The sequence below is a fragment of the Microcaecilia unicolor genome, chromosome 12 (assembly GCF_901765095.1).
Source record: "Microcaecilia unicolor chromosome 12, aMicUni1.1, whole genome shotgun sequence".
Classification (NCBI taxonomy): Eukaryota; Metazoa; Chordata; class Amphibia; order Gymnophiona; family Siphonopidae; genus Microcaecilia; species Microcaecilia unicolor.
Window position 1 is genome coordinate 64,872,852 of NC_044042.1, and position 18,104 is coordinate 64,890,955.

Consider the following 18,104-nt stretch of genomic DNA (forward strand, 5'->3'; position numbering starts at 1 on the left):
AGGGAGGGTGGAATATGTATTGTGTTTGACATACCCAATGCGACTATGTAAGTACATAAGTATTGCCATACTGGGACAGACTGAAGGTCCATCAAGCCTAGCATCCTGTTTCCAACAGTGGCCAATCCGGGTCACAAGTACCTGGCAAGATCCCAAAACAGTACAATACATTTTATGCTGCTTATAAGCAGTGGATTTTCACCAAGATATTTTAATAATGGCGTATGTACTTTTCTTTTAATAATCCAAACCTTTTTTAAACCCCATCAAGCTAACTGCTTTTACCACATTCTCTGGCAATGAATTCCAGAGTTTAATTACACCTTGAGCGAAGAAAAGCTATTGACGAAATAACTAACTTCCGCAAATCATTGAAGACACATCTCTTCAACAAGGCCTACAAAGAGAACCCATAACCTTACAAAACTACCTCACTAATCCACCCAGTTATTAAAGTCCACCTTCTCTCCTGCCTAATACTTTCCTTCTCTCGTCCCTTACGTAATCTTTGTACAATACTAATTGTATCTGATAACATGGAATGATTATGTCATAACTAAACTCTGTAAGCCACATTGAGCCTGCAAATAGGTGGGAAAATGTGGGATACAAATGCAATAAATAAAAATAAATAAATATTTTCTCCAATTTGTTTTAAATTTTACTACTTTGTAGCTTCATTGTGTGCCCCCTAGTCCTAGTATTTTTGAAAAGAGTAAACAAGCAATTCACATCTACCCATTCCATTCCACTCATTATTTTATAGATCTCTATCATATCTCCCCTCAGCTGTCTCTTCTCCAAGCTGAAGAGCCCTAGCTGCTTTAGCCTTTCCTCATAGGGAAGTCGTCCCATCCCCTTTATCATTTTCATCACCCTTCTCTGTACCTTTTCTAATTCCACTATATCTTTTTTGAGATGTGGTAACCAGAATTGCGCACACTATCGATGTGAGGTCGCACCATGGACCGATACAAAGGCATTATAACGTCCTAATTTTGTTTTCCACTTCTTTCCTAATACCTAACATTCTATTTGCTTTTTTAGCTGCCACCACACACTGAGCCAGAGGGTTTCAATGTATCATCAACGATGACACCTAGATCCCTTTCCTGGTCGGCAACTCCTAATGTGGAACCTTTCATTATGTAGCTAGTGTTCGGGATCCTGTTTCCCACATGCATCATTTTGCACTTTAAACATCATCTGCCATTTGGATGCCCAGTCTCTCAGTCTTGTAAGGTCCTCTTGTAATTTTTCACAATCCTCTTGCGATTTAACAACTTTGTGTCGTCAGCAAATTTAATTTGGATTTGGATTTGCTCACACCTTTTTCAGTAATAGCTCACTAGTTACGTCCATCTCTAGATCATTTATAGATATGTTAAAATGCAATGGTCCCAGCACAGAACCTGGGGAACTCCACTATCTACCCTTCTCCATTGAGAATACTGACCTTTTAACCATACTCTGTTTTCTATCTTTTAACCAGTTTTTAATCCACAATAGTACACTACCTCCCAGTGGCGTAGCTACGTGGGGCCTGAGGGCGCCTGGGCCCCCATAGATTTGGCCCTGGCCCCCCTGGCGACGATCCCCTTGAACCTCCCTCCCACCACCAACCCTCCTCCGCCACCGTCTGCCCCGCCACTGCATCAGATACCTCATTTGCTGCAGCCGAAGAGAGTCTTCTTTAGTTCAGCGCCGGAGTAGCGCCTTCATTCTAGGAAGTTCCTGCTGTGATCAGCTGTTTCTGATGCCTTATGTCCTGCACGACTGGAAGGCGTATTCCCTCCTGACTCTGGGCCCACCCACTTCAAAATGGCAGTGCCATGTCCCTGCCCAATGCATCCCAGGATGCACTGGGCAGGGGCAGGGTGCCACCATTTTGAAGTGGGTGGGCCCAGAGTCAGGAGGGAATATGCCTTCCTCCTGCCTTTGATGCAAGGCATGTTGTTGTTGAGGGGTTTGGGGGTATGGGATTATACTAGACCACCAGGGCCAATGTTCAATTTGGGGGTGGGTGGGGGGGGGGTCCACTGGGGATTTTCTTATGGTTGGAGGGCTCGAGCTTGGGAGGGGCTTAGGGGTAAGGGGCTTTGGCATGCTGCCGACTTTCCTGTCGGTGCCTGACAGGAAAGTTAACACAGGACCCCAAAGACAGCTCCAGAGCTGTCAGTAGTTTTTAGCCATTAGGGCAGGGGTTTTCTGCCCGTTTTCTGTGCATTGCAAGTAATTGCTAATGAGCTTGTTGTACTGCTTCCATGCATGGTAAAGTGGTGGCCGAAAGCCTCTGTACATTGGCTGCACAATAACATTTCATTCAGACTGGCTAAAACCAGTCTAAATTAAACTTTGCAAGCCCAGTTTGCTTTGAGCATCTACCCCTAGAGTCCTTATCTGCTCTAATATTCTATCTGTGCATGATTACCCATCCTGTTGAAAATAAGAGAATGTACAACAACTTGCCAGCTATGGATCTGAATTCTGGTCTCTTCTTAGTCTCTTATCTGGTCCATTTTGATTTCAGGAGCCATCCCTCTATGTGGTGAAGGCTATGTTTATTCTGGACTGTGACGGACAGAGACTGGTGGCCAAGGTAAGGTGTGTCCTTGTCTCCTGCAGGCTCCACATGTGACAGAAAGGCGAATCTCCCTCACTGCACAGACTGGATTTAGTTGGGGAGGGAAGGGTACTGGTGTCAGGCTCAGGGCAGTGCCAAGTGATCTTATCCCTGTTGTCCCACAGATAGAACAGGAGAGGAAGGACAGAAGTCTTGGCTTTGGGGAGGAGACTACAGTCATGGTGAAGACAGAGGTGGGGAAACATTTTGAGGGACAAAAAGATGGGAAGCAAAGGGGAGGGATGGCTGAGGGGATGATTGGAGTAAGTAGGGCAGGGGGAAGAGAAAACATGTTGGGGAGATGAGTACAGGGAGCGGGTTGAGGAGTATTTCAGTATAAACACTTTTCACAGCACATGTTTTGCAGGTGTCAGATTAGCTGAGAAAGGCTCCAGGGTGATTTGGGAAGCTATAGGCCAGCAAACTTGGCATCAGTGTCAGGCAAAATGGTAGATGGTATTCTGAAAAGTAAACTTACTGGCCATAAAGATAGTCATCACTTAGCAGGGCAAAGTCAATATGGATTTAGCAAAGGGTAAAGGTGGGCCCCCTCAAAGCGTACCATGATTTCCAGAAGATATTTGACAAAGTCCCTCGTGAGAGACTCCTGAAGAAATTAAAAGATGTTAGGATAGCAGGCAGTGCTCTTTTGCGGGTTCAGAAGGGCTCAAACAATGCTTCCCACACTTTTTTTGTCCAGAACCCCAGGCCTCTGATTCATTCCATGCTGACTTCTCGTGTCATCGTCAACAATGCCACTGCAGGCCCTGCCACCCGATGAACCCACACAGGGCAGGTTATAGCACCCTATCAGCCTGTGTGGACTGATTAAGCTACTCTTGTATTTACTTAATTGTCACAGGAGTTGGTTCTTAAACTACGGGTTACTACCCATTTAGGATTATACCAGATTTCTCAGTAGAAAAAGGTAAATAGAGGAGTGTCTTATGGATTTGTACTGGGACTGGTGCTTTATAACATATTTATAAACAATCTTCAAAGGAGATCAATGTGTGAAATGATTACATTTGCAGATGACATATAATTATTGTCAAGGGTGAGACTGGATTTCACATGGGAGTCAGCATTCTTCTTTTTAGCACCATAATTGTGTAATTCCCTTCCACAACATTTAAAAATGGAATAAAATCTTGCCCATTATAAAAATGGGCTCAAGACGTATTTTTTAATGTTAGCTATTTTGGACAGATAAGAGTGAAATGCATAGTTGCACTCAAGGGAGAATTAAGGGTAGATATTACAGATGGCATACCCTAATGATCCAACTTAAATGCCTGGACCCTGCAACACAACGAAACTAATACTTGAACTGGACACAACTTAACTCTTCCTCCTTGATTCCCTAATGTGTCTGTCACACATGAACCTTACCACAATATCACTCTGTATTTGTCATACCTGAATTGGCGATCGCCATCACGGTACTATGTAAACCACATTGAGCCTGCAAATAGGTGGGAAAATGTGGGATACAAATGCAACAAACAAATAAATAAATAAATAAATATGAGTATTTTGGGTTTTCATTTTATGTTGTTTTGTAATTTTTATTATTCTGCTTTTGTTGTTGATTATTATTTTCAGTAGATTTGGAATGGAGTTTCATGTTACTAGTTTTACATTTCCTATTTCTGGACATTATTATGAACATCTCCATTTCATATTATTTATTTATTTGGGAAAACTTGCTATACTGCCTTAAGCTAGCAGGTAGATCTAGGCGGTGTGCAATAAAAACAATAATGAGAAGCAAAGAACTACAGTTTGAGGACAGGAAAGTAAACATTCATTCCACAAAACTAGGATAACACTACAGGGGGTGACAAGGACAATGAAGGGACAGGAAAAGGAACAATTTACAACTTATGGGGTGGGGGGCAGGTAATAGCGGGTAAAAGGGGAGGGAGAACTGGACCTTCAGTTGAATAACCAAGTCTTTAAGGCTGATTTACATTTTTTAAAAGAGGATTTGGCTCTGATATCTCCAGGGAAGGCGTTCTAATGGAATGGAGCAGCAAAATAAAATGCACAATGTCTAGTTGATTTGAGAATGGCTTGTTTAGGATTGGAAAGGGCTACATGGAAATTGTTTGAGGATCTTAATAAATGCATTAGTGAGTAGGGAATGGTGAGATTAACTAGGTATTCTGGGAAACTGATCCGGAAAGCTTTAAAGGTAATAACAGTTTGTGAACAATTCTTTGTCTAATGGGAAGCCAATGATGTTTCTGGATTAAAGGGGAGGCATGATCAAATTTCTTAGCATGACAGAGTAGCCTGATAGCAGTGTTTTGCAATGTCTGTTAGAAGGGACGTGTATCAACTTTTACAAATAAATAGATATATATTCAACATTGTTAAGTCATGAGTAGATTTACTCCTAGGGCAACTCAGCACAAACAAAAAATTGTAAAATTCTGCATAGTTTATTTGTAGTGTTTTCTGCAAAATTCCCCCATCATAAGGCGGAAATCCCCTCCTGTCTTTTCCTTCCTCAGGCTCCGACATCCTCAGTTCCCACTCTCACTCCTACTACAGTTCTCTCTCCCTCTAACTGTCAGCAAGATCCATAATTCTGTCTACCCTCAAAGTCTTCTCCCACATGCAGTACCCCACCTCTCATTCTTCCTTCCCCCCCCCCCCCCCGCCATATGCCCAGCACTTACTTTTTCCTCCTCAACTATCACTGTATCTCTCCCCTCCCCCATAGCACAGCCTCAGACTTGATTCCCCACACACACCAGTAGCACACTTTCTGTTACTCTGTCCCTCCAATCTCCATGGTTCACTTTCATTTTGTTCTGACCCCCCCCCCCCCAATCTCCATGGCACACTCTCACGTTGCTCTGCCCCCCCCCCCATCCCTATGGTGTACTCTCAACTTGCTCTGTCTCCCTCCCCCACCCAGTCTCCACAGAGCATTCTCACTTTGCTCTGTCCCCTTATAAATCCCCACAGCACACTCTCACCTTGTTCTCCTCCCCCACCATGGCACACTGTCACCTTGCTCTGCTCCCCTCTCCAGTCCCCATGGCATACACTGACCTTGTTGTGCCACCCAACCAATCCCCATGGGGGTGGGGGTGGGAGGGGGAATAGGACTTGATATACCGCCTTTCTGTGGTTTTTGCAACTACATTCAAAGCGGTTTACATATTATATACAGGTACTTATTTTGTACTTGGGGCAATGGAGGGTTAAGTGACTTGCCCAGAGTCACAAGGAGCTGCAGTGAGAGTCCAACCCAGGATCAAAATCCTCTGCTCTAACCACTAGGCTACTCCTCCACTCCATGGCACAGTCTGACCTTTCTAGGTTCCCTCCATGGCACAATCTCAGCTTATGTGCCCCCCCCCCCATCCCCATGACATATTCTGACCTTGTTCTCCCCCTCCCCATGGCACACTCTCACTTTTCTCTGCCCCTCCCCTCCAATCTACATAGCATCCCCTAACCTTGCTCTGCCCCCTCCAATCTCCATGGCACACTGTGACATTTCTCTGCCCTCCCCTCAATCCCCATAGCACACTCTGACCTTGCTCTGCCTCCCTTCCAAAGAAGGACCTGTAGAGTGTAACCAAGTAAGTAGGTTGGCTTTAAGGTCAAACAGTATGGTATATTGAAGAAATCTCTTAAAACCCACTGGTACCAATCCATTTAAAGTATAGGCACCAAACAATAACAAGGCATCCAAAGACACGGTAACATTCCAGAGTTTCTATATTGCTTGAAGTAGTCATTGCCAAAATCTCAGCACCAGGTTATAGCTCCAAAACATGTGGCTCATTCCCACATCTAGGGCACTTGGAATGAGGTATCAAGCTCCGCTCAGTGTGCCCGGTGAGGAGAAATGTAAAGTCTAAGTGTAAATTTATACAGTGTCTCCTTATGAAGTATGTTAAATAAACAGGCATGAAAGTGTTGTATATAAGTTTGTAAACAATCTCCAGTAATGGTGCAGTTTTACGTGCAAACGCAGCATAATCTAAATCTTGTGTCAAATCCTTAAGAAGTTTATGGTGGTAAGCCAGGGGTACTGGTTGCTGAGATCCCAAGGTCTAAGCACCAGCTAATGTTTCTCAAACATCCTCTGTGAGGTCTGTCCACAATAATGAGGACACGTAATATTGTGGTTGCAAGTATGCAAAATAATGTGTGGGCAATAAAGAACATTCTCTCTGCAGTTCCTGAAAAGGTCATATCTTATCCTCCACAGTAGGGTTACCATATTTGGTCCCCCTAAAAAGAGGACACATGCTCCGCCCCCTCCGCCATGCCCCTACCACATCCCCTGCCCTGCCCCCTGTCACCCCCCCTCCCGCTCCCTGTCACGTATCACCCCACCCCTTTCACCCTGCCCCCACACCCCCTAAGGGTGTCCTATCCCCTCTCCTTACTCTACTGCCCTGGTGGTCTAGTGACCTCTTCGGGGCAGGAAAAAGCCCCCTCTTTCCTGCCCAGAGCACTGCCCTGCATTCTGTCTCTTCCCCTTGCAATGCTGACGGTCCCGGCGCCGATTCAAAATGGCCACCAATAGTTGAAACAGCCTCGCGAGAAACTCAAATGCATAAAACAATACTTCCCAAGAGACATATTCCGCAACATGGTCCAAACCATGGTCCTGTCCCATGTGGATTATTGCAATGGAATCTAGGTAGGATGCAAAGAACGAATCCTTAAAAAATTACAATCAGCACAAAACACAGCAGCTAGACTCATCTTCGGAAAAACCCAATTCAAAAGCACCAAACCCCTACTCCAAAAACTATACTGGCAACCGATAAAGGATTGCATAAACTTCAAGATCTGCTCTCTGGTGTACAGAATAATCTTCAGCCTCTCCCCGGGCTACATGATCAATCTAATAGACCTACCAATCTGGAATGCAAATAAATCAGCGAGATCTTACCTAACCTTCCACTTCCCAACATGTAAAGGCATACAAATCAACCTATGCATCCAGCTTCTCCTATGAAAGCATCAAAATTTGGAATACACTACCAAAAGACCTAACACTCAAAGGCAATTATCTGATCTTCCAAAAACCTGAAGGCCCGCCTTTTCAGAAAGTTCATACCCACTGAACCAACTTAACTATCCAGTTTACCAAACTGCATCATCAATAAATATGACAGTGAACAGAAAGAGCACAAGCTTCCATCGATCAACCCAAACCCAAACACTTATTGCACCTTCTGATACTAGATTAAATCCACTAACCAATCACTATCAGGACATATGATAATCTCATTGATCCATAAAATTTCTAACCTGGTTCAATTCAAAATGGTATGACTTTTCTACAGATTCTCAGTGTTTCACATAAATTGTAACCTTGTTCGATACATTCTGTAACCAGTTTACCAATGAATCATGTAAGCCACATTGAACCTACCAATAGGTGGGAAAATGTGGGATACAAATGCAATGAAAATACATAAATAAATCATCATAATCCAATTCAGCCGGCGGAAGTTCTGGGAGAAGATGACTGATTTATTTGGTGAAGAAAATCTTGCTCCCTGTTCAGTGTTGAGCATTTGCCACCTGCCTTCATAATATACTTTAACATCGCAGGGTAAGTCAGCATAAAATGGATGTTTTTGTCTGCAAGTGCAGAGCACACAAGATGAAACTTTCTTTGTTTGTCCATCCATCAAGTCCACTGAATAATCTTGAAAAATGTGAACTGGAACAGTATCATATGTAAAGGAGTCTTGTTTCACCTGGTATTGTCGCAGCACCTCCAAACGAAGCTGATGACTGTGAAACTTGGTGATTACTAAACGTGATCTGGTAGAGTCATCCTTTCGGAGGCCCATGCAGTAGACTCTATCTAGCACATGGGCCCCATGCCGTCCCACATTCAAAAACGTTGCGTAATCCTATCTTCCACCATCCATAGTATACAGCATCAGAGATGGTCTCTGGAAACCCCCGGAATCTTAAATTGTCCCAGCTGGATGGGTTTTCTAATTCTTCTAACCTTTCACAGTCTCTGCCTCCATGGTCGCTGCATCGTCTTCCATGGTAGATGCTCGGACCTCCAAAGCCAAGGTACGACTGGCGACCTCAGATAAAAGATTCTCCAAATGCAACACCTAAGTACATAAGTAATGCCACACTGGGAAAAGACCAAGGGTCCATCGAGCCCAGCATCCTGTCCACAACAGCGGCCAATCCAGGCCAAGGGCACCTGGCAAGCTTCCCAAACGTACAAACATTTTATACATGTTATTCCTGGAATTGTGGATTTTTCCCAAGTCCATTTAGTAGTGGTTTATGGACTTGTCCTTTAGGAAACCATCTAACCCCTTTTTAAACTCTGCCAAGCTTTGGAAAAAATTAATAGCTTTATGGTTAAAGCACGGTATCTTATTGTTTGTTGGGACACATTGAAATTGTTGTGATGTTCAATATTGAGTTGTCAATAAAAAATAGTTGAAACATAAACTCTGCCAAGCTAACTGCCTTCACCACATTCTCTGGCAACGAATTCCAGAGTTTAATTATGCGTTGAGTGAAGAAACATTTTCTCCAATTTGTTTTAAATTTACTACACTGTAGTTTCATCACATGCTCCCTAGTCCTAGTATTTTTGGAAAGTGTGAACAGACGCTTCACATCCACCTGTTCCACTCCAATCATTATTTTATATACCACTATTATGTCTCCCCTCAGCCGTCTCTTCTCCAAGCTGAAAAGCCCTAGCCTCCTTAGTCTTTCTTCATAGGGAAGTCGACTCATCCCCGCTATCATTTTAGTTGCCCTTCGCTCCAAGTTAGGATCTAGATTGTTAGAAATTGCTGTTGCGAGTTCTGAAAGAGCAGAAGCAGTAAACTGAGAAACCGAGGTTCTCACTTCATCCACCATGTTTCCCTCAATGGGCTTTAAACGCTCCTTCTCTTTATGAAGAGATTTCCCTGCCATCACTTCTCCTGCTTAGGTAAGGTACTTGTCCATACGTTCCCACTAATGTAGGGGAGAAGATTGTAAAGCCAGAGAGTAATTTCAAGAAGCTATTTAGTATTCCAGAGCAGGGACCCTTGGAGCCAGCTTAGAACATGTCTTCAACAGCCCATGGCACCACATGATCTCTACTTGTGCCAGCTTATATCTGACTTATGGGCAGAGATGCCAAAGCTGATTTACCACCACTATGCTGGAGATTGAATGCAATGAGTGAGGCTTTTCTCACGGGCCCCAGCCATGTCTAAAACCAGTCCTGGCAGATAAACATTCCAAAATATTGAAAAATTCTAGTCAATAAATAGAAAATAAATGTCTTTTTTCCTACCTTTGTTGATTGGTCATTTTATTTTTCTAATGAGGTTGATCCCAGTTATTCTCTAGTTTCTGCTTTCCTCTGGCTTCTCTTACCTATTTTGCCAGAGTCTCCTTGTCCATTTGGCACTTCGTTTCTCTCCATGTCCACCACCCATCTTCTCTCTGCATCCTTTATCTGTCCTATCCAGGATCCCTCCTCTATGTCCCTTTATCCTCCTCCCATGCTCCTCGCCTGCCTTTTCAGTGTCCCTGTCCTGTCCCCCCCCCCCCCCCCGTGTCCAGCATTGTACCTCTGTGTCCCTGTCTCTAGGCTCCCTTCATGCCCAGCATCTTTTCTCTGTGTTCCTGTCCCATCCCTTGTCCAGGTATCCCCTCTTGCCTCCCCTCCTATGGCACCCCTACCCCAGGGCATCATTTCCTGACATCATTTCCTCTTTCCGCGAGGGTGGGACACTGACAGGAAACGAAGGGAAGGCTAGAGATGGGCAGGGCTTTCACTGATGTGGCTGCTGAGAAAGAGGCAAATCAAAGATTTAAACCACGCAGGGTGGCAGGAGCAAAATGAGGGATTTTGGGGGGGGAGAAGAGGGCAGGCAGGTGGACATGGGAGCGGGAGGGCAGGGGAGAGAGGAACATCGAAGCTATCGATGGACATGAATGGGACAGCAGGGCCCAGAGAGAGAGGAGAAATTGCTGAACTGGGAGGGGAGGGCAGGGGAGAGAGGAGAATTGCTGGATATGGTTGTATAGATGGATGGAGGGCAGAGGAGAGAACAGTTGCTGGACATGGGTGGATGAAGGGGAGGGGAGATGAGAGTTGCTGGACATGGGTGGATAGAGGGGATGGCAGGGGAGAGAGGAGAGTTTCAGGACATGGATGGAGGGGAGGGAAGACAGGAAGGAGATGCACATGGATGGAGGGGAAGGGAGAGAGAGAAGAAATGCTGTGCATGGATGGAGAGGAGGGAAGAGAGAGGAAGTAAGATGAACATGAATGGAGGGGAGAAAGGAGAAATGCTGGACATGGATGGAGGAGAGGGAAGGAGATGAGATGGGGGAAAAGGAAGAGAGGAGAAAAACTGCATATGGATGGAGAAAATAGGCAGAAGCTGGATCCACTGGACAGCTTTTACTTATCGAGGGCAAGAAATGAAGAAGAAAGGAGGAAAGAAAAAAAAAATAAATAAATGGAAAGGAAGCCCTGGAAACGGAGTCAAGGGAACAGATAGAGAGCAGCAGAATCAGATACTGGGCCAGCATGATCAGAAAAACAAAGTCACCAGACAACAAAGGTAGAAAAAATCATTTTATTTTCATTTTAGTGTTTGGAATATGTCCACTTTGAGAATTTACATCTGCTATCATATTTTGCAATGTATAGCGTGTTTCTTTCTATTTTTCTGGTATTGTGCTACATGCAGAGTCTAACTTCTTAGGATTTCAGATTAATTTTTGAAGAATTTGAATAGGGGCTATCTCTGTTCTGCATGTATGACTGCAATGCCAAGTGTCTGAATAGGGATCTGTTAATTAGGTTCTGAGATTTTGATAACACATTGGTTTTCAGAGTTGGCAAGACTGTCTGTTCTCCTAATTTTTGGTCTGTATGCTAATTTGGTTTTTGTCATTTTGGATATACTGCAGAGATTTTTTTTTTTCCTGGTAAAGGGCTTCTAAAACAGACATCATGTTATGAGAATCAGGTTCTCAACGTTAAAAGTTTATATTTATTTACTTATTTATGGCATTGGCATTGCCCCTGGTACAAAATAAGTATCTGAATATATGTAAACCGCTTTGAATGTAGTTGCAAAAACCTCAGAAAGGCGGTATATCAAGTCCCATTTCCCATCCCTTCCCATTTTATCCCACATTAAACATGAATTAAATTGGAACCTGGGAGCATTTAATATTTTTTTTTCCTGGAGAGAGTAATGCCCCCCTCAGGCTCTCTCCCCGGCTATAGCCAGCTCTGCAATTTGGAGCTGGACCGGGGAGAGAGCCTGTTGTTAAACATTTACCAGCACACCACTGCCTCAGTTGCCTTTTCTCCAAGCTGAAGAGCCCTAGCCGCTTTAGCCTTTCCTCATAGGAAAGTCATCCCATCCCCTATATCATTTTCGTCGTCCTTCTCTGCACCTTTTCCAATGGGAGATGAACTTTCATTAGAGCAAGTGATGTATATAGAGGAAAATAATTTTAACTATAGGTATATATGAAAGTGCTATGCCCCTATGAGAAAAGCTACGCTGGCTCCCACTTAAAGAACGCATCATGTTCAAAATATGTACCCTAGTTCACAAAATCATTCACGGAGATGCCCCAGCCTACATGTCAGACCTGATAGACTTACCACCCAGGATTGCTAAAAAACATCCCGCACATTCCTCAATCTTCACTTCACTTCACTGTAAAGGTCTAAAATACAAACTAACGCATGCGTCAACCTTTTCCTACTTGAGCACTCAATTCTGGAACGCGCTGCCGCGCAGCTTAATAACGATCTATGAACTAACTAACTTTCACAAACTATTGAAGACCCATCTCTTTAACAAGGCATACCACAAAAATCGACAAATGTGAACTTGTACACAGATATCCAGAATTGTCTTACAATATTTGCTTGTTATACTAATATCACGCTTTATTATTATCATGTTACCCAAGATCTTTCTGTAATGCTAAATGTCTATTTTCTTATGTATTTCCACCATTCATGATGTATTGTAAGCCACATTGAGCCTGCAAAGAGGTGGAAAAATGTGGGATACAAATGCAATAAATAAATAAATGATGTTGGATTCCATATTATTTATTGTCTGTCCAGGGCTAACCGGGCATTTTCAGCAGCATTTAACCAGATAGTTCTGCTGAAAAAGCCCAGTTAGCGCCAAAGCCAATACTGTCTATTTTGGGGGTGTTCCAGGGGCAGAGTCAGCACTTAGCCAGTTAAGTGCAATTTTCGGCACTTGACTGGCTAAGATAACTGCATAAAAGCCAGTTCTATCTTTATTCTGTTCTTCATAGCCAGTTAAGTGCTGAATATTTCATTTAACCATCTCTGTTTTCACCGGTTCCCACTGAATTTCCAAGTCTAATGCTGACTGAATATTGGACCCATAATGCTTCTATATAGATCCAAAAAAAAGGAGAAAGCAGAAGTAACCCCCTAATAACAAAACACAGTACAACAATAAAAAGAAGAAGGTGGTACACCAATGTTGTACCAAAGCAAGTGGTTCATTAGTAGTTAATAGCAAAAAATGACTCGACGCAAACCTGTGTTTCGGCGCCACATGCACCTGCCTCAGGAGTGAATTATATAGTTTCAGGCAAGATGATGAATAAATGATAATAAAGCATAAAATAAATCCACTAATACAGCATCAAAAACACTGGTTAGCAAATCTCCCGGGTTAAAGTTGCGTGTCGTGACTGAAACTATATAATTGACTCCTGAGGCAGGTGTGCGTGGCGTCGAAATGCAGGTCTGCATCGAGTCATTTTTAGCAATTAACTACTAATAAACCAGTTGCTTTGGAACAACATTGGTCTACCCCCCTTCTCCCTTTTGTTGTTGATCCATGATGCAACCATACTTTGAGTACTGTGTACAGTTCTGGTCATCCCATCTCACAAAAGATGCAGCAAAACTAAAAATGGTTCGCAGATAAGGGGGGGGGGGGGTGAAACAACTCCCCTAAGAAGATCAGCTAAGTGGGCTCTTCAGCCTGGAGAAGAGATGATAGAGAGAAGGCAGTCTTTCAAATAGTACTAAGACAAGGAGCCACTGTACCAACTTAATTCATAGCACATGTTGAATGAATGTGAGAAAGTATTTCTTTACTCAAACCACAATTAAGCTGTGGAATTTGATGCCAGAAGATGTGTTCAAGGGTATTAACCATAGCTGGGTTTTAAAAGAGTTTAGACAAGTTTCTTGAGGACAAATCCATGAACCATTATTTGCAACGTATTGTAAGAAAAGTTGCCACCTATCTCTGGCTATGAGCACTTAGGAATGGATCTACTCTTTGGGATCCTGAACTATCCTCTGCTGGAAATAGAATGCTGATCATGATGGACCTTTAAGTTACACCTTATGTTATTCAACATTCATAAGTACATAAGTAATGCCATAATGGGAAAAGACCAAAGGTCCATCAAGCCCAGCATCCTGTCCCCGACAGCGGCCAATCCAGGTCAAGGGCACCTTTCAAGCTACCCAAACGTGCAAACATTTTATACAAGTTATCCGAAATTGTGGATTTTTTCCGAAGTCCATTTAGTAGCGGTCTATGGACTTGTCCTTTAGGAAACAGTCCAACCCCTTTTTAAACTCTGCCAAGCTAACCGCCTTCACTACATTCTCCGGCAATGAATTCCAGAGTTTAATTGTGCGTTGGGTGCAGAAAAAGTTTCTCCTATTTGTTTTAAATTTACTGCACTGTAGTTTCATCGCATGCCACCTAGATCATTGTTTTTCAAAATCTGTATTGGATAAGCTGTCTGGTTCACTGCCTCCTCTGCTCAGTCGCTGGCAGGTAGGGGATAATTTCTGCATTGATACAGATCTTTTGCTTCATTTGCTATAGTATTATGATGAGACCTTTCCATCTCCAAAGGAACAAAGGTGTTTTGAAAAGAGTATCTTCAATAAAACTCACAGAGCAGATGGTAAGAGAGAGGGGTGGGAACCCAGTGCATCTACCTTCCTCTTAAGTTGCTGTTTAATAATACACATGCCTTCCCCATATTACTCACTAATACTGAGCCTAACTACTGTCAATATGTTTCCATCGTTTCCTGCAGTTTTTGTATGCATGGACACCCACGAACACAACACAACACCACACACACACACACACACACACACATTATCTACTTATCCACTTATCTACTTAGGTTTCTGCCTTTCAAACACTGGGTAAAAGATGACTCTCAATAGCAGCCACAGTTCTTCCACATCATTCTTCCCTCCTCACTCCCTAGTTCTTTCTGTGTGGAAGCTCTCTTGATGGTTCCCCCTTTGCTGTCCCTGCTCTCTTGGGCAACTTCCTGTCCCCCTCTTGTTTGCAGGTGAGATCGCCTTTCTGGAAGGAATGACCATCGTTTATAAGAGCAGCATTGATCTTTTCTTCTATGTGGTGGGAAGCTCTCAGGAAAATGAGGTATGTGAGAGAGATGTAGGGTTGAACTTTGCTCTACCTTCTCAAAATAGATTTGCCACAAAAAGAGTCTATTGTGATTTATAATGCTTATCTACTTAAAACCATAATGAAGTGGTTAACTCACTAACGAGTACAACCTGGATACAGACAGTGGCATATTTAGGGTAAGTGTGTCGTTTCATACACACACCCCCGTCAGACTGCCCCCCTTTTAAAATCTTCTTGGCGTCTTCACCCTGCAGTGGCAGCAGCACTCATAGGCTGCCTGTGGCCTGCGCCAGGACTTCCTCCCTGAACCATCTCACCCCTGAGTGAGAAACCTATGAGTGCCGCTGCTGCTGCCAGGTGAAGATACCGACAGGATTTTAAGGTGGGGGTGGGGGAGGCAGCGGCAGGGGGGAGCAATTGGGGGGGTGGAGATGCAGGGGGGGAGGCACAGGTGCCGACACAGGAGGCCGGGGAGATGCATCCACTTTACTGTTTTGGGATCTTGCAAGGTACTTGTAACCTAGATTGGCCACTGTTGGAAACAGGATGCTGGGCTTGATGGACCTTTGGTCTGTCCCAGTATGGCGATACTTATAAAAAGTTCCTGGCTATGCTACTTGATACAGTTACAGTAACAGGCCAATTTTCAGTTAGGACTGCTGTTTATCCGGTCCACTTAAATGCTACTTTAATCTAGATAGTCCAAAAGAAACTCCCAGCTGTTAAAGTGATTGCAGTAAATATATCCTTTTAAGATCTCAGTGGTGACTCTTTTCACATGGATACACAGTCCATGGCTCCCCTGCCTCCTCATGGGTCATACTAACTTTACAAAATTTTACATATATGTAATGATCCTCATAATTCACATACTACTACTACTACTTATCATTTCTAAAGCGCTACTAGACGTAAGCAGCACTGTACACTTGAACATGAAGAGACAGTCCCTGCTCGACAGAGCTTACAATCTAATTAGGACAGACAAACAGGACAAACAAGCGATAAGGGAATATTAAAGTGAGGATGATAAAATAAGGGTTCTGAACAAGTGAATAAGGGTTAGGAGTTAAAAGCAGCATCAAAAAAGGTGGGCTTTTAGCTTAGATTTGAAGACAGCCAGAGATGGAACTTGACGTACCGGCTCAGGAAGTCTATTCCAGGCATATGGTGCATAAAAGGAACGGAGTCTGGAGTTAGCAGTGGAGGAGAAGGGTGCAGATAAGAGAGATTTACCCAGTGAACGGAGTTCCCGGGGAGGAATGTAGGGGAGAGATGAGAGTGGAGAGGTACTGAGGAGCTGCAGAGAGAATGCACTTATAGGTCAATAAGAGGAGTTTGAACTGTATGTGGAAACGGATAGGAAGCCAGTGAAGTGACTTGAGGAGAGGGCTAATAGTATAACGACACTGGCGGAATATTAGTCGTGCAGCAGAATTTTGAACAGATTGAAGAGGAGAGAGATGGCTACGTGGGAGACCTGTGAGAAGCAAGTTGCAATAGTCTAAGTGAGAGCTGATAAGAGTGTGGATGAGGGTTCTGGAGTCATATCTAATAATAATAATACAGGTCCTTATTTTCCACATCTTACCAAAATGATTAAGAGCGGATTACAAAAGAAAAATTTTAAAAAGAGAAAACAGTCTCCAGTATATAATAATAATAATAATAATAATCATAGTATCTGAAATTTCTTAAATAAAAAAAGCTTTCAGTAAATTCCCAAGTCTAAAATAAGCATCTAATCTAATTTCAGATGGTAGAAAATTCCAAAGTTTGACAGCTTGATATGAAACAGAAGCAGTAAAATTTCTAATATTTGTAACAGAAGGAAAATGAAGCAGTATAAAATGTCTTCATAAATGTATTCATAAATGTAAAATTTATCTCAATAGGATCCGCTACCAGCATGGGAATGACCCACTGTGTTTATTTTGGCTCTAACAGGTATTTTATATGTCACATTTGTAATCAATAAATATCTTAAATAAACTACACAGTCGTCCTCAAATGGCAAACACTGGCTGCCAGTGATCAGAAGATGAAATTCTCAAAATGTGGGCAGAGTGAAGAGGGCTTAAGTGTTGGCCAGTTGCCAGCAGGGTTCTCCTGTATTAATGAGACTTCTTCTTTTTCAGCTCATGCTTGTCTCTGTTCTGACCTGCCTCTTTGAATCGCTCAGTCACATGTTACGGTGAGTTGCTGATAGACATTGTCCCTACAGCTTCTCTCTGTTTACCCGACATCACAGGAACCAGACAAGGGCTGGCAGTAGTATCTGGAAAATTAAATGACCTGTTATTGCTGTACCTACTGTATCTGTAGAATGTGATGGGATTTCCTCTCAGCCTCTTTTTTGGCTGGGCTGGCCTAACTTGGCTTGATCCATCCCGGAGGTTCATACGGTAAGGATCGTATGCTATCATGCAAGAGGTTCCCAATTCCTGAGGCTGGTGATATTGTAAAGGTAGAGCTCACAGCCCTTGTGGGGGGGGGGGGGGGGGGGAGACATTATTTTTATTGCATTGGATTTGACGACTAGATTGTCAGAGTCAAGGCCTATGGTGGTAAGGTTCCAAAACAAGTCAAGGTACAAGACCCTTGGCCCATGATGGGCTTTGCACTGACTCCTTCAGGTAGGAAGTTATCAATGTGGGCTACCGTTTAGATGTCTTATTTTACTGTCAACCCAGTTATTAGTAACTAGCCAGTTGATATTAAGCTCACAGCAGTCAGCGTTTTAAAAATACTAAATATTGGCAGCTCTAATCCACCCCCTCGATACAGCTCCGATCCTTCTCCCCCCCCCCCCTCAAGCCCCAGCAGGCCCTTTTGGATCTACTCATAGTTGCTAGTGGTTCAGCTGGGGTGATGGGGGTACCGACAAACCTCGCTCCTGCCCCTAACAGCTGCCTCAACAGAATGGTTGCTGCAACCTCTGCCACATGATGTCACGACAGCCATTTTGTTGGGGCAAGTGCTAGGGGCAGAAGCGAGTGCTCTTGTCCCCATCC

The 18,104-nt window shown here is 43.4% G+C and overlaps 1 protein-coding gene across 7 annotated transcripts in view; it reads left to right on the forward strand.

Moving 5' to 3' along the window:
- The window catches only part of COPZ2 (coatomer protein complex subunit zeta 2), a 42,634-nt gene that overhangs the window by 14,697 nt on the left and 9,833 nt on the right, over positions 1-18,104 (forward strand). For all 7 annotated transcript variants that reach the window (XM_030221460.1, XM_030221461.1, XM_030221459.1 and 4 more), the window contains exons 2-5: positions 2,531-2,599; positions 14,527-14,608; positions 15,011-15,102; positions 17,229-17,284. In XM_030221460.1, coding sequence (XP_030077320.1) covers positions 2,558-2,599; positions 14,527-14,608; positions 15,011-15,102; positions 17,229-17,284 — 272 coding nt within the window. In that variant the 5' untranslated portion in view covers positions 2,531-2,557. The remainder of the gene's footprint in view (positions 1-2,530; positions 2,600-14,526; positions 14,609-15,010; positions 15,103-17,228; positions 17,285-18,104) is intronic.